Source organism: Lissotriton vulgaris, chromosome 7 (assembly GCF_964263255.1).
Source record: "Lissotriton vulgaris chromosome 7, aLisVul1.2, whole genome shotgun sequence".
Lineage (NCBI taxonomy): Eukaryota > Metazoa > Chordata > Amphibia > Caudata > Salamandridae > Lissotriton > Lissotriton vulgaris.
This window is the reverse complement of record NC_141695.1, coordinates 153,289,601-153,305,306: the sequence shown is the minus strand read 5'-3', so window position 1 is coordinate 153,305,306 and position 15,706 is coordinate 153,289,601. Positions and strand designations below refer to the sequence as shown.

General features: G+C 51.6%; 1 protein-coding gene across 1 annotated transcript in view; it reads left to right on the top strand.

The window, feature by feature from the left end:
* LOC147701037 (phospholipase A2 inhibitor and Ly6/PLAUR domain-containing protein-like) overlaps positions 1–15,706 on the top strand; it is a 108,228-nt gene that overhangs the window by 17,007 nt on the left and 75,515 nt on the right. Inside the window, exon 4 of the mRNA XM_086929297.1 lies at positions 5,278–5,427. Coding sequence (XP_086785423.1) covers positions 5,278–5,427 — 150 coding nt within the window. The remainder of the gene's footprint in view (positions 1–5,277; positions 5,428–15,706) is intronic.

Here is a 15,706-nt window from a genome sequence, read left to right as displayed (position 1 = left end):
CCCGCAATAACAGACTCTACTTGGCCATTAAAGGCCTCCTGCAGTGTTAAAGGCCCAAGCCAAAGTCAAGGGCCTTTAACGAGGACGTAGGCCTTTAATGGCCAGTAGATCCGACTACGGAGGGCTCTAAGGCTATTAGAACATTCCTCCAATAGAGGACTAAATGTTCTAATCTGTTACACGGAGCCCAGGGGGTTGAAATCCCCTTGGGCATCATGAGGTCTTTATTAAACATTAGAATGTTGATGCCCAGTGCTTCTACCGGCCTTGAGAAGCCCCGAGCACTCCATTGTTTTCAATGTAGCATCCATCATCCCAATGTTCCAATCAGTATTAAAACTATTTAAAGGTCCTAAGAAGATACTGAATGTGAATTGGCAAACATTTATTGAGAGAGTTTGGGCGGTATGCAAAGGGAAATAAAATGACAATCTTCCATGGATTGCTAAATCTGATGTGCATAAATGAATTTTGCTACTTAGTTCAGAAACTCTTTGTCATGATTGATTCACTGAGCATTGGCAATACACTATTTACAGCACGTTCTAATAAGTGAGTTGTGAACAGGGAGACCAGAAGAAGCAACCTTGGTGGCAAGAACATGTGGCAAAAGATCAAAATGTCAAGAATAAAAACAGAAATTCCCTTCTTTAAGTTTCTCAAAAATGTGAATGGCGGAGGAAGGAAGGAGGCACCTCAGGTCAATAGGTATAGGCAATATTGCTGTGGGGCACATGGTCACTTAAAGTGTAATGTCCCAAATAATCACAGGTTTCAGTCCAGCAGATTATTCGGAGTAACTTTAGAAGCCCCTCTGAGGTAATAGATCTTGCTGTGGGTGGATTGGATAGGAGGTAACAACCAACAGCCAGGAATACCTGGAGCCTGTGTCTGTAAACCGCATCAGGTTGGCTCACTTGTAACACCACCACTCCCTGTTCAACTATGTCTCTTTCAGAAACAGTAGGCCAGTCAAAAAATTCCTCACAATCCCCTGGCACATACATAATCATTGCAACTGATGAGGCTATCAGCAATGTCTAACTGAAGATGAATGGTGAGACCAGGCCAGGTACTGCTGCCCTAAAATAATGTCTAGGTATAGAATACCTGGTGAGCTAGGGTCTTAGAAGTGGAGGCAGTGTAACCTTCTAGAGAGAGGACGTAGTCTAAAGGCAAGGGCGGTCGACTTCAAATCTGGGGGACCAGATTCGAGTCTCTGCAATGAATCCCAACATCCTGTAATTCTGGGCAAATCACGTAAACTCCCCGTGCCTAACAAAAAATGAATGTGTCCTTGTGTAATGCAACTGGTGCTCATGTAAAGCGCTCTGATACCTGGTAGCTTCGGGTCAAGTTTCTGCTAAATAAAACTCCTGGAACAAAATCTGAGCACACGCTGCCACACGAAAACTACTTGGAGTATGTTTCCACCGTGTGACATGGAAGTCAATCAATCAATCAATCAATCACAGCATTTGTATAGCGCGCTACTCACCCGGAGGGTCTCAAGGCGCTTGAGGAGGGGGGTCCGCTACTACTCGAACAGCCAGGTCTTGAGCTGCCGAAGAAGAGGTGGTCTTGAGTCAGGCAGAGGTGGATGGGGAGGGAGTTCCACGTCTTGGCAGCCAGGTAGGAGAAGGATCTTCCTCCCGCTGTGGCTCTTCGGATGCAGGGAACGGCGGCGAGGGCGTGGCCGGTCGATCGTAGCTGGAAGGTGGGAGTGTAGAAGGTCAGGCGGTCGTTGAGGCATCTGGGGCCTTGGTTGTGGAGAGCTTTGTATGCGTGGGTGAGGAGTCGGAACGTGATTCTCTTGCTGACGGGTAGCCAGTGCAGGTCTCTCAGGTGTCCGGAGATGTGGCTGTGTCATGGATGTCCAGGATGAGTCGTGCCGAGGCGTTCTGAATGCGCTGGAGTCTTTTCTGAAGTTTGGCTGTGGTACCGGCGTAGAGGGAGTTCCCGTAGTCCAGTCGGCTGGTGACGAGGGCCTGGGTGACCGCCTTCCTGGCGGGAGGGTTCTGGCTCAGGGATGTGGTGAGCTGGTCGGTGGTGATCTTGTTCCAGCTTCTGCAGGGAACCTGTCGCGGGTGATGGGGAGTGGTGGTCCTTCTGAAGCTGAAGTGGACGCAGCTGTGGTCTGTCCAGTGGAGCCCGGTGTTGTGGCTGAAGGAGATGTCCTTGCTGGAGGAGAAGACGTGGTCAAACGTGTGGCCGGCGTAGTGGGTGGGGGTGGTCACCAGTTGCTTGAGTCCGAGGTTGGCGAGGTTGTCCAGCAGGGTGATGGTGTTGCTGTCATTGTTGTTCTCTAGGTGGAAGTTGAGGTCCACTAGGATGTAGTCAGCGGAGGGGAGGGCGTGCGGGCTGATGAAGTCGGCGATGTCTTCGCTGAAATGTGTGCGAGGTCCCGGGGGTCTGTAGACGAGGGTGCCTCTGAGGGTGGTCTTGGGGTCGGTGTGAATCTGGAAGTGCAGGTGTTCGGCAGTTGTGAGGGTGTCGTCGGAGTCGGTCGTGATGCGGATGGTGTTCTTGTGGACGATGGCAATGCCTCCTCCGATCTGGTTGACGCGGTCCCTCCGGGGGATTTTGTATCCGTCTGGGATGGCGATGGCGATGTCGGGCGCTGAGGAGGGGTTCATCCATGTTTCCGTGAGGAAGGCGACGTCTGGGGATGTGGAGTCGAGGAGGTTCCAGAGTTCCACAGCGTGTCTGTGGACGGAGCGGGTATTGAGCAGGATGCACTTCAGGTGGTTGCTGCTGGTGCTTGGCTTGGCGGGTGCGGTGCAGGCCTGGTTGCAGGAGAACTTGCAGGATTGGCAGGTGAAGGGTCCGTGGGTGCGTCGTGGGGTGGCTCGGTGGCAGCACGGGATCCGGCCGGTGTTGAGTGCGTTGAGGGTGGCTGCGTCGTAGGTCCGGCGGGTAGGCTTGCTTCTGCGGGTGCCAGGGGTTCTGGCTCTGGGCGCGGTCCAGGCGCAGACGGGCGCAGACGGGCTTACCTTTGGCGCGCATTCGGCGCACCATTGGCGCGCCCGCTGCACGTGAACTCTGCGCGCACGCACAGACTCTGCCATAAATGGAGAGAGTGGGGGGGGGCGGAGCGAGGGAGGAGCAGCTGGGAGGTGGGAGCGGCGTGGCAAATGGGAGGGTCGAGCGAAACCAGCAGGAGCGGGGGCGGGGCCACGGGGGAGCCGCGGCAGGGAGCGGGGTGGGCAACAACGGGGACAGAAGCGCTAGGGCAACAGGAACAGAAGAGTACAAATCAGGGCAAGACTACAGCGAAACAGGGGGCAGAACAGTACACAGCACAAGGCAACAGGAGCAGACAGAACAGTACAAATCAGGGCAATATTACGGCGATCCTACAAACCACAGTGTGGGCACAATCAGGGCAGCGATTCGAGCGGCGGCGGCAGCAGGGAACCAGTGACTTCCTGGAGGGGCCACGCGGCGGGTAGAGCGATCGGCACTGACGAGGTCAGGCTAGGTCACAGTGTCTTGGTAGGTCTAAGTATGACAGGAGTGCTATCTTAGGTGCCTTCGTATATGGTTGAGGAAGAGAAATACCAGCAGTAGATCCTACAAGAATGTAAGTCATTGCTGTAAGTTGAAAGTGCCGGCAAAGTGGAATTTACTGAAAAAAAGCACAGCAAGTTTCCTCTGTATTCAGCAGTTTTCAGGCAACAATAAAAGTGTCAAGATTACTCTAGTGATTAAAGTACCTGCTGGCAAGAGATGGGAGTTTTGTCTAGTGCCAGTTTTGACTCACCGAAGGTAGTCCAGAGGATTAATATGCCTGCTGCAAAGAACATGCACTATGCATTTCCTCACAACAGTATTTTATGTGCATAGCTCAGTTGGCTACTTCTTTTGTCACAGCGATTCTTTTGTAACTGTGCAGGTCATAAGTTGCAATGGTAACCTAGCACAGTGAGCTATGAACTGCCAACTAAGAGCTGTATGCAATCTGGATGGTATAGGTTAGAAAGTTATGTTTTTCCCAATCTTTCTTTATCCTGATTTTGCTAAGAAAAAAGGTTTGTTTGGGTAGAAATTCATTCTTATTAATAAAGTCAACCCTAACCACTGTGTTGTGTTCTGAATCCTAGATGTGTGCTTCTCCAGACCAAGCACTCTTAAAACCTGCCTACCAGCATAAGTAGCATGTGAATCCTACATCTTATAGTCCCCTTTGCCTTATGTAACAGTTTCTATACTCTTAATACACATGTATGGTAAATTGTCTCTGTATGTGTGTGTGTGTATAGTGTTCCAACAACCTACACTGGTATGAGAGGTGCTATAAAACAAAATAAAGTACATTAGAAAGAGAGGCTGTGCAGAGATGACAGCCTTAATAGGTTTTAAAAAAGGGTACTGACTAAAAACTGAGTAGCTAAAGCTTCTACTAGCAGACTAGTCCACCCAGGCCAGAGCCTTTAAAACAGATTCGGAAAAATCATAAGATTGTTGCAATAATGTAACATTGCATCACTGTAAAAAGTCCCAAAGTTCCCTGACTCAACTCAATCATAGCCCATTGGGACACCAAAGTTTTAGCAGCCACATGCATGAACACTATATGAGTGCTCTAGGTAATTTCTTAACCCAAGAAGGTGTTGGGGCTTTTCAGGGTTCTCTATGTATTGTGTTTAATTTACTATTTGACACACATGTAAATAAAAGACTTTGCCATCTTGAGTTTGTTGAGTGTTATTTAGTTTATCGTGCTATATCTTAGTCTCTATTAAATACTTCTCCAAGAATAAGCCTTGATGGTGGGGCTTCACTATCCCAGTGGAGAGTGAATAGGCCTCACAGTCGACATTCTATGAAGTCTATGGTGTTGGCTCCAAAGTTTATCCTGTGGAGTCCATGGGCAACAGTGTTGTGGTCAGAGGTTCTGGGGAAAATGTTAATTTATTCATTCATAATGATGCTGAGACAGCTTGCATTGCAGGTGAGACTGGCAGGACCTTTGGTGCTGCACGTCCACAGTAGAGGAGATGTATTGATGGACTTGCCTATTTCCCAGTCTGAATTATGTATGTTGGTCCAGGAGTGTACACTGGGGTTCCCACTCTATGGGAGATTTGAGAAGTGAGTAGCTACGTAATGGAGGTGGCTAACTGGGACAGTCTTACAGGGAGTGATGTGGTCCATGTTAAGACAGGTCCTCATATCCCATTGACGTTGGGTCAGACATCAACACCTTTTATGATGTTTTCAATTCCTCAAATGTAGTGGAAAAAATACTAAGATGTATATTCCTTGTCCCTTTAGTGCCTCTTGTAAATGACACAGAGAACGGATATAAGTGTCCAACTTGCACCTTGAACAAGTCCCCTAAAGAATGTACACCTGCGGAGGACATTCTCTGTCTAGGCATGGCGGACCAGTGTGCCACCTACACTAAAACAAGCCAAAAAAAAGGTAACACTCATGGATGATGCATCATTGTTATCAGTTATTTCTTAAGGTTACTTATTAACAGGTCCCAGTAAAAAGCTGTGCATAATGATGTGTAATTGTACAGCGAACTGATATGCTGTGTCTAAGAGCACTAGACAAGAATGCTAACATAAAATAAGCTTTTATTTATCAAATAAAATAAAATATGCATTTATTCAAATGCAGCAGCATTTTACATTTTGAAAAACAGTGTTGTACATTAAAGAAAGAATACTCTTATTTCATGGGAGTGTAAACGGGTAGCGTGGAACAGAAACAACATGGTCATAGATATGTGAGTACCGTTGAACGTGAAACATGTTAACAGGTCAATGTAATGGGCAAATGACTCCTTGCTTGAGGTAGATAGGTACAACTGACATAGCTGTGCTCTTAAGAAGAACTGCATGCAGAGCTCAAATGGGTTAAAATATGGGGGATCTCTGAAATGGGTGTGGCCTTTGCAGTTATAGCTGTGACTTAAACACAAACAGTTTCTGTGTGAGAGCTCTTAGGCGCAGCTGTTATAAACACCTGAAGATGGCTTAGTACAAAGTATGCATCGTAGAAGAGTAATATGCTAAAAGAAATACACAAAAAGCAACATCCCGGAAGTAGCCAACACTCTAATGGAGTGGAAGATTCGGAACACAATATGAAATCTGAACTGAATCCCTGACATTGATTACCTAAAACTCTAATTATTGCTCAGAAATCTGATGAAAATCAAGGGCATGAATATATGCCCCAAAAAGGATCGGAGAAACTTTCCTAATCATCATGGAACTGCTCAAGGTGCCTGAACCCCCTCTAGCTCAAGACATCTCAGGAGCCAAATGCAACAAATTGGCGAACTATTTTGACGCCAAAATTCATAACATCTTAGCTACCCTGCCCCAAGTCGATCATGGAATAGATATAAGCAGTCGGCTAGCAACACCCGACATTCAGCTCGATGCCTTTGGTCCAGTATCAATGGATGAGGTTCTCAAAACTCTGGCCGTCATCAAAAGCGGTTCCCCTAGCGATCCGGTACCCATGCGGATCCTGAAACAGATTGCAACCACCATTGCTACACCAGTTACTGATCTTATTAATGTCTCTCTTTCGCAGGGAGTGGTTCCACCTGGCTGGAAGGGAGCTATTGTGAAAGCCCTTCTTAAAAAGCCTCTCCTAGACCCGGAGGAATTGGCCAATTATAGGCCGATTTCACTACTCCCTGGACTTAGCAAGGCCATGGAAAGACTAGTTAATCAACAAGTTTCCCATTTCCTAGAGTCCAATGGCCTTCTCCGGAACTCGCAAACTGGCTTTCGCCCTGGCCAGGGTACGGATACCGCCCTTCTGGCAGTCATTGAGGAGGCCAGATGCATTTTGGATTCAGGAGGATCAGTGGCAGCGATCCTCCTGGACCTAAGTGCAGCTTTCAATACTGTTAATCATCAGGTTCTAATTCAGCGACTGACAGACATAGGTGTGGTAGGGACAGCCTTGTCCTGGCTTACTTCATTCCTTAGCAACTGCACTTTCCAGGTCTGGGAGAGTAACTCACGATTGGCGGCAATTTCCCTCCAGTGTGGGGTGCCACAAGGCTCATCCTTAAGCCCCACATTATTTAATGTGTACATGGCCCCACTGGAGGAGGTAGTTGCCCCGTTTGGAATCAAAATCGTGAGCTACGCTGAGGACACCCAACTGGTCGTCTCCTTATCCCAACTTGCCCAGTGTCCGGACACCCTCCACTTGTTGGAAGGCGGTGACCCCAGGGGTCAAGAGGACTCTCCTAACCGCCTGGAACCTCCTCTCCCACAATTACTGCCGAGTCTTATCGAGGGGGGAGTCCCCGCCGGGGAGAACTGATCGTACACACTGTCGACACACCACACTTATGAACGGACACCACACCGTGATTCTTTATCAAGAAAGACTTTATCAAGATTAAAAGTAAGGGGCAATACACAGCGATCGAGAGATCGCGAAAGTCTCATAACGAGGGATCAGGGAAGCGGGACAGTCTTAGGAGGCCAGCTGGCACGCCACGCACCCTGCGCACAGTTCTCAATCCACGAACTGGGGGATACAGGGGCTGGCGATGGGACTTGCTGTCCTACTCACTTCGGGTTCAAGTTGATCGTGAGGGTAGCGTCGATGGTCCAGCCGGACCAGAGAGTTCGTCAAGCCGCGACGAGGTCAGCAGGGTTTGGTCAGGAGTACTCCGTCGTACTCGTAAGCAGGTGGAGCCGCGACAGCGTCAGCAGGGCTCCGATGTTCAGGTCTTGTGCTTTGAGAGGGAGCCGCGACAGCATCAGCAGGGCTACGATGGTTCAGTTCTGGTGCTTCGAGAGGGAGCCGCGACAGTTTCAGCAGGGCTCCGATGGTTCAGTTCTTGCTCTCGAGTGGGAGCCGCGACAGCATCAGCAGGGCTCCGATGGTTCCGTTCCGTAGGTTCTAGGATGAGCCGCGACAACGTCAGCAGGGCTCGGTGGGTCAGAGTCTGTTCTCCTCAAAGTCAGCCGCGATCAGATCAGCAGGGCTTTCTTGTCCAAGATACAACTGCCGATTAGGTGGAAGGCAGGCTGTCTTATAGTCGTCGAGCTCTTTGATGTCCGGACCCTCATAGGCAGGAGGCCGGAGGTCCGAGGGCCAGGCGCCTGATCGTCTGGGCGGTTGGTTCTTTGATGCTTTGGACCATGCGCCCATGGAATCCCAGACGCCCATCAGGACCTGGAGCCAGCTCACTAGGAGGCCCAAGGTGCAATCAAAACCAGCCCCCAAGGGATAGTTCAGAGGTGTGAGGGAAACCAGTTCCTCGGAAGGGGGCTGGAGGTGTGATGGAAGCCTTGGTTTCGGGTACTTGGTGAGTTGTTCACCCCCCGGGCGGATCTGGGCGCGCCGGACACGCAGGCTTAGCTGCAGCCAGGAGAGGCCAGGGCTGCCGAAAGGAAAGAAGGTGGCTGGCCGGCCGGGGTTGCCAAACATGGAGTCTGATGGTCACGTGCATGGGTGCAGGCACGCGGTCTGAGGATCGTCTCAGGTCCAGTGTAGAAGTGTCATGTACAGTTCTGGGTGGACGGGAATCAGTTCCACCCGTAGATCTGGGGCTGCGGAGATCAGCGAGGACCACACCACGAGGCCGGGTCCAACATGCGTCCCCTCCAGCTGAAAGACAAGGAGAACTACCCATCTTCTAGGGGGTTCTCTTCGCTGAGGCGGAAAAAGCGGGACAGGCCGTCGGCGTTGGCGTGGTCGGCATCAGGCCTGTGTTCCACAGTAAAATCCATCCCTTGGAGGGAGATGGACCAGCGTAGCAGTTTAGGGTTCTCTCCTCTCATTTGCATGAGCCACCGGAGAGGACGGTGGTCGGTCTGGACCCGGAAGTGGGTCCCGAACAGGTAGGGCCTCAGTTTCTTCAAGGCCCAGACTACTGCGAAGGCCTCTCGCTCGATGGTGCTCCATCTCTGCTCCCGGGGTAGTAGCCTCCGGCTGATGAAGGCTACCGGATGATCAATCCCCCTGTCGTCCACTTGGGAGAGCACGACCCCGATGCCGTGTTCGGAGGCGTCGGTCTGAACCACAAACTCTTGGGAGTAGTCAGAGGCCTGTAGGACTGGAGCGGTGCACATGGCCTGTTTCAATTCTTCGAAGGCTTTCTGACAGGCGGGGGTCCAGATAACCTTCTTGGGGTTGGCCTTGGCTGTCAACTTGGTGAGGGGGCCTACAATACTCCCGTACCCCTTGATGAATCTACGGTAGTACCCTGTGAGCCCTAGGAAAGCCCGCACCTCGGTCTGGGTCGTAGGGGTCTCCCAGGCATTGATCGCATCTATCTTGGGTTGGAGGGTGGCCACGAGGCCGCTGCCGACCTGGTGCCCTAGGTATACCACTGAGCTTTGTCCTATTTGGCATTTACTAGCTTTAATGGTGAGCCCGGCTCGACGCAGGGCGTCCAACACCTCCAAGAGGTGGTGCAGGTGCTCGGGCCAGTGAGCACTGAACACCGCAATGTCGTCTAGGTAGGCTGCACTGAAACTTTCCAACCCAGCCAGGACCTGATTGACCAGTCGCTGGAAGGTGGCGGGGCGTTTTTCATTGTGAAGGGCATGACTCGGAAGTGGAAATGGCCATCCGGAGTGGAGAAAGCAGACCTTTCTTGGGCCCTCTCCATGAGGCCGATCTGCCAGTAGAGAGGTACTGAGGTACTGAGCCGACCCTAGGCGGTCAATCACTTCGTCAGCTCGGGGGATGGGGTGTGCGTCGGTTCGGGTGACTGCGTTGAGTCTGCGGTAGTCGACGCAGAACCTAAGCTCAGGAACGGTGCCGGGGGCGGCCGCCTTCGGAACCAGGACCACGGGCTAGCCCATGGGCTGTCGGAGGCTTCCACCACTCCTAGGTCCAACATTTTGTCGACCTCAGCCTTGATGCAGGCTCGGACTCGGTCCGGGACTCGGTAGGCTCTGTGCTGTACTGGAGGGCTGTCCCCGGTGTCCACGTCGTGGACGCACCAACTGGTGACGCCCGGAGTGAGGGAGAAGAGGTCTGAGAATTGTCCCAGCAAGTGGCGACATTCCTCACGCTGCAAGGGGGTGTGGGAGGAGGAGAGACTCACTCCCTCTACGGAGCCATCTTGATCCTTTGCACACAGGAGATCGGGTAGAGGGTCCGTTTCCTCTTCCTCCCCGTCGTCGGTGGCAAAGAGTAACCCCAACTCAGACCGCACAAAATGGGGTTTGAGCCGGTTCACGTGTAACACTTTCAGGGCGTTCCTGGCTGATTTCGTATCAACGAGGTAGGTGACCTGGCTCTTGCGCTCTATCACCTTAAAGGGTCCAGTCCACTTGTCCTGCAAGGCACAAGGTTCCACTGGGGACATGACCAAAACCTGTTGGCCTGGTTGAAACTCGACCAGAGTGGCATTCTGGTTGTACCAGCGTTTCATCTCCTCTTGGCTGGCTTCCAGGTTGGCCTCGGCCAGTTTGCGAAACGTCCGCGTCTGGTTCCGGAGGGCCAGGACGTAGGAGAATACGTCGGGGGTGTGCTCGGGGGGGCTGCCTCCCAGCCTTCCTTGACCAGGCTGAGGGGACCCCGGACGGGGTGCCCATAGAGCAGCTCGAAAGGGCTAAAACCCAAGGATTTCTGGGGTACCTCTCGGTAGGCGAACAGGAGGCAGGGTAGGAGGACGTCCCACTTACGTCGCAAGGGCTCCTCAAGACCCATGATCATCCCTTTCAGGGTGCGGTTGAACCGCTCAACCAGGCCGTTGCCCTGGGGATGGTAGGGGGTGGTGAACCGGTAGGACACCCCACACTGTTGCCAGAGGGACTTCATGTACCGGGATATGAAGTTCGTCCCTCGATCGCTTACCAATTCTCGGGGGAATCCCACCCGGGAGAAGATCCCCATGAGGGCCCGGCCCACGACTGGGGCCGTCACGGTCCGGAGGGGGATGGCTTCGGGGTATCGGGTGGCGTGATCGACCAGCACCAGAATGAACCGGTGGCCAAAGGAGGTCCAGAGGTCCGACGATGTCGATCCCCACCCTCTCAAAGGGGGTACTGACAACTGGAAAGGGCTGGAGGGGAGCCTTGCGCTTGCCTCCGCTTTTGCCGCTAGCCTGGCACGTAGGGCAGGACTTGCAGTGGTGTTCCACATCAGCCCGCATGTGGGGCCAGTAGAAATGGGTCACTAGTCGTTGGAAGGTCTTATCTTGGCCCAGAAGCCCTTCCAGGGGCACATCGTCGGCCAGGTTGAGGAGGAGTCCGCGGAAACGTAGGGGTACCACCAGCACACGGGCTGACCCTAGTTCGGCGGTCTTCTGTTCACTGTACAGTAGGCCGTTTTCCTAGTAAAGGTAATGGGAGCCGGACTGGTCTCCAGTGGCCTGGGCTGCGGCCTGTCGCCGGAGCCCCTCTAGGGCAGGGCAGGAGGTCTGCTCTTGGCAGAACTCCTCTCGGGACGCTCCTCCCTCTTGGCGCCACTGGGCCAGCTCGGGGAGATCTGCTAAGGTCGGGACTGGTTCGACAGCTGGTCCCAGGGGACCTTCGTCTGATGCGTTTTCTTCGAGGGAGGGCTGGTCGAGGACCGTAGGGTGCTTGCCGCTCTCGGGGACATCAGGGGCTGAACTGGAGAACTCAGGCTCTTCGTTCTCGGGGTTGGGCATTCTGGCGGTCATGGCCCGGGTGCTCACACAAGCCCATTGGGGCAGTCCTAACATGGCTAAATGGGTCCTTCTCTCTACCTCTTTCCACTGGGAACTCTCCCCAGGAGGCAGTCTACAGGCATGTCCGTGCGAACTGCGACCCGCAGATCGCCAGAAACCCCCTCCCACTCAAACGGGACCTGGGCTATCCTGCAGGTGCGGACAGAATTATCGGCTGCTATCACCCGACAGGAGGTGTGGGGGATGATCATGGACTCAGGAACTAGCATGTACCTAACAGACGTGATGCTGGCTCCTGTATCCCGAAGGGCTCCTATGCTGTGCCCGTTAACCTTCACTGTTTGGCGGTACTTTTTGGTGTTGTCGGGCAGATAATCTCCGGGGATCATCTCACTATTCCCCAGGGAGGCTAGGACCATGGCTGCGGGTTCCCACTCCCCCTGTTCTTCTATCTCTTCCTCTTCTAAGGCTACTGAGGATATCTGTCAACTGGAGGGCCCAGTGGGAGTGGATTTTGGATTCAGGGGACATCGGGGGTCACCGGCATAGTGCCCGGGTTGCTGACACTTGAAGCACGTGGAGCTGGGGCGGAGCCCCGGGGGTCCTGCACTCGGGCGGCTCTCGTCACGGGAGGAGAGCGCGGGGTCTGGTTTCTGGGGGGACTACGCTGAGGCCCTGACTGGGAATTTTGCTGCTTGCCCCAACCTCCTCCACCTCGCTGGCGGGAAGATCCTTGGTCGTTCCGTGGGGGGTCTCCCCCGGGCGCCTTCTGGACTCGGGTGGCCACCCATCGATCGGCTTCCACAGCCAGTTTCCGTGGGTTGGCGAGCTTGCTGTCCAGGAGATGCTGTCTTAGTTCCACAAAGCAATTTGCGGACAGGTGCTCGTAAGCCACTAGGTTGACTAGGCCCTCGAAGGTGGTCACATTACTACCCTTGATCCACCCCTCTAGAGCCCGGGTGTAGTAGTTCACATAGTCCACCCATATGGTGCCAGGAATCTTCTTGCATTCCCTAAAGCGCTGGCGATACATTTCTGGCGTTAGGCCGTAGCGGAATAAGAGAGCGTCTTTCATGTGTGGGTAGGCGTTCATGTGTGCCGTTGGTAGGTCCAGCAGGGTGTCTCTCCCCTCGCTGAGGAAGTGGCTCCACAGGCCGGACCCCCAGTCCTTCTCCGGGACCCGGTGAGCGGACATGGCTACCTCGTATGCTTTAAACCATTGCTGGATGTCGTCTCCTTTGTAGATTTCCTTTACAACGTCCTTGGGGATATGCACCTTCATTTCTTTGGGGACCACCTGCTCCCCAAGGCCCGGTGATCCGGCTGCTTCTTTTCTGGCTTTCAATTCCATTTCTTTGAGGCTGCGCTCGTGCTCGAGCTGAAGTTTCCGTCCTTCATGCTCCCTCTGGAGCTTCTTCTCCTCTAGCTCTCCCTGGAGTCGCAACTGCTCCACCGCCAACTTTTTTTCTGCGAGTTTGAGTTCACCCTCTAATTTGAGGCGTGCCAGTTCGAGCTCATGGCTTCGGTCACGTTCTCGATCGGCCATCTCCTCCGATGACCGCTGTTATGGCTGGATTTTCTGATTAGATGGGATCAGCCCCTAGGGGCCCCTCCAACCCGGCCAGAACGTAATCACATCCCTCCTCAGGACCAACTATCCAGGCACCTGGGTACCTACCTGAGGATGGGGAACTCGCAATATACAAGCTCATATTATTAAAAACACCACTAAATCTACAGGGATACTAAGAATACTCACTGATTACTAAGGATAACTTATAGTCTCGCGGCCACTCAGACCCAGACTAATCTACCCTGGGGCAGATATGACACACAATCCGGTGCGTCTATACACGTGGGTCTGCAGCCCCAGTGCTCTCCCTTATTTCCAAACGGTTCGCAATCCGGCAAACCTCCACGCCAGTCATCCCCCCTGACGCTCTCACTTACACACGCGCCGCAATCCGGCAGCCCTCCACGCTGGTAATCCTCCCCAGCGTTCTCACTAACGCCGTATATCAACGATGACCACATTCCTATGAACACCTTCAGATATTCACTAAGGGTCTGCTACTACAATAATATTATGGGATGGCCGAATTACTTAGTGTCAACAATTCCCTAGCTCAAGGGCTCCCTGTTCTCCCTATTCATTCAGACTTACCGGATCAGGGGCAGCATCTGTTCTGGCTATAACATCTGACTAGGAGGAAAAAGGTTACCTATGCTTTGGAACAGAAGACGCTGTTTTCAGGATTATGGGAGGGTGTACTAACTTAGTCCCTTAGTTGCAGGTCTCCTCTCTCCCTCACTATTACTTACCTGATCAGGGGTAGCATCTGTTCAAACAGTAATACTACTAGGAAAGGGGATTACCCTCACTGTATGGGGACAAAGATATACACACTATGTGATTGAGTTATTCCTTGATTTAAGCGCTCCTACTCCCTTCTGATTCATCAGTGGCTTAACGGCAACTGGCTAGAAGCCAGGTTAGCTTTATCATAAAAAAACTCATGCACACTATTAATGGGGATGTTTATTGTAACAATAATAAAGTATACATATACAAAACTATGGGGTCTCTATAACTAGCAGTAACTTTAACACACCGCTGAAAGAGAAGAGATTAAACATAACAGGAACACTCCGCTGAAAGGGAAAAGATTAGACATACAATAGAAGTGTAAGTGTAACTAATTCAGACTACCTCACCTATTAGAAGGAAGATTTCTCTCTCTGCCTCTGGTGGGATTAGGGCTCTCTCTGTCTCTCCCTCCTTCACCACATCACCACGCCTCTGGTTCAGTTGCTCCAGCTGACAGCCTTCTTTGATGCCCTCTGCACTGCTCTCTCTCTCTCCTCATCTTCAGCAATCGTCTGCCTTCTTTCTCCATTTAAGAACTGCACTCTATTCTGCAGCTCCAGCAGACATTCTCTCTCTCTCTCCAAGCTGTTCTGAGCTCCAAGCTGTTCTGAGCTCCAGGCTGAACTGCACACAAGCTGGAATGAACTCCACGCTGAACTGAACACCAAACTGAACTGACCACTCCTCCTCTCCTGTAGCTCACTAATATGGATTCCTCTCCCCTCATGGAAATTTCCACCAGAGGGCTGCCTCCTACCGAATTCCTGTGCCAGCTCCCAGGCTTCCACGCAACCGCAGTGGCCATCTGCTTGCTACGTCTGGGCCCAAGAGAAAAACACATTTCTCGGATAAGAAGCAGTCCTAACTGGATTTTCCTCTAGCACACAACAGTCTTAACTATAAACATTACCTTTACCCTGAAAAGCCTCTCAGCTTCATCAAGATGGAGTCCCTCTAGCTCTAGGCCTGTAGGCCTGAAAGGGATGAAATGCCCCTTAGCTCTGCCAGAATACCTACATAAACCATACCAATGTGTCAAGTATGTCAAAGCCAATAGGCAATAGACAGGTTAAAGTCAAGAATAAAGGATCTATAAGCAGCTATCCTCTTCTAGGTCTGGAAGAAAGGGCTTAAAAGGGCCAACACAGGCTAAGAATACCTATACTAGATGTGAGCAAGACTAATGATCTATATCACTGCTAAATAGAGCCAAAAACTCTGCCATAACATTCCACCCTTAGATCCTTATCTTGCGAACATCAATAAACAACAACATCCATATAAACAAACATCAACACAATCTATCAACAAATCAAAAACTAAAAAACTCTCTAAAAAGAATGACAACTTAAGGAAATTCCACCTGAAACTCAATTGTAGGGAATACAAACTTAACAACCAACTGAAAACAAATCAAAGCACCCTTAATTCGAATGCTGAAACATATCTGAGATTGGATCTGATAACAACAGAAACTAACCAAAGCATCCTCAAACTAAATGTGCCTCAACTTCTAGTGATAACTGGTGAAATCTAGTGATGTAGGGACTTATGTGTTGAATGAAAACAGCAAAGGGCCTAAATGGGGCCTACCTACTTCGGACAACTTAAGCCTAAATGAGGCCTACCTACTTCGGACAACTTAAGAACTAAATGTGTTTCAACTTCTAATGAGAAAACAACAAAGGGCCTAAATGAGGCCTACCTACTATTGTCAACTTAAGCTAATGATGACT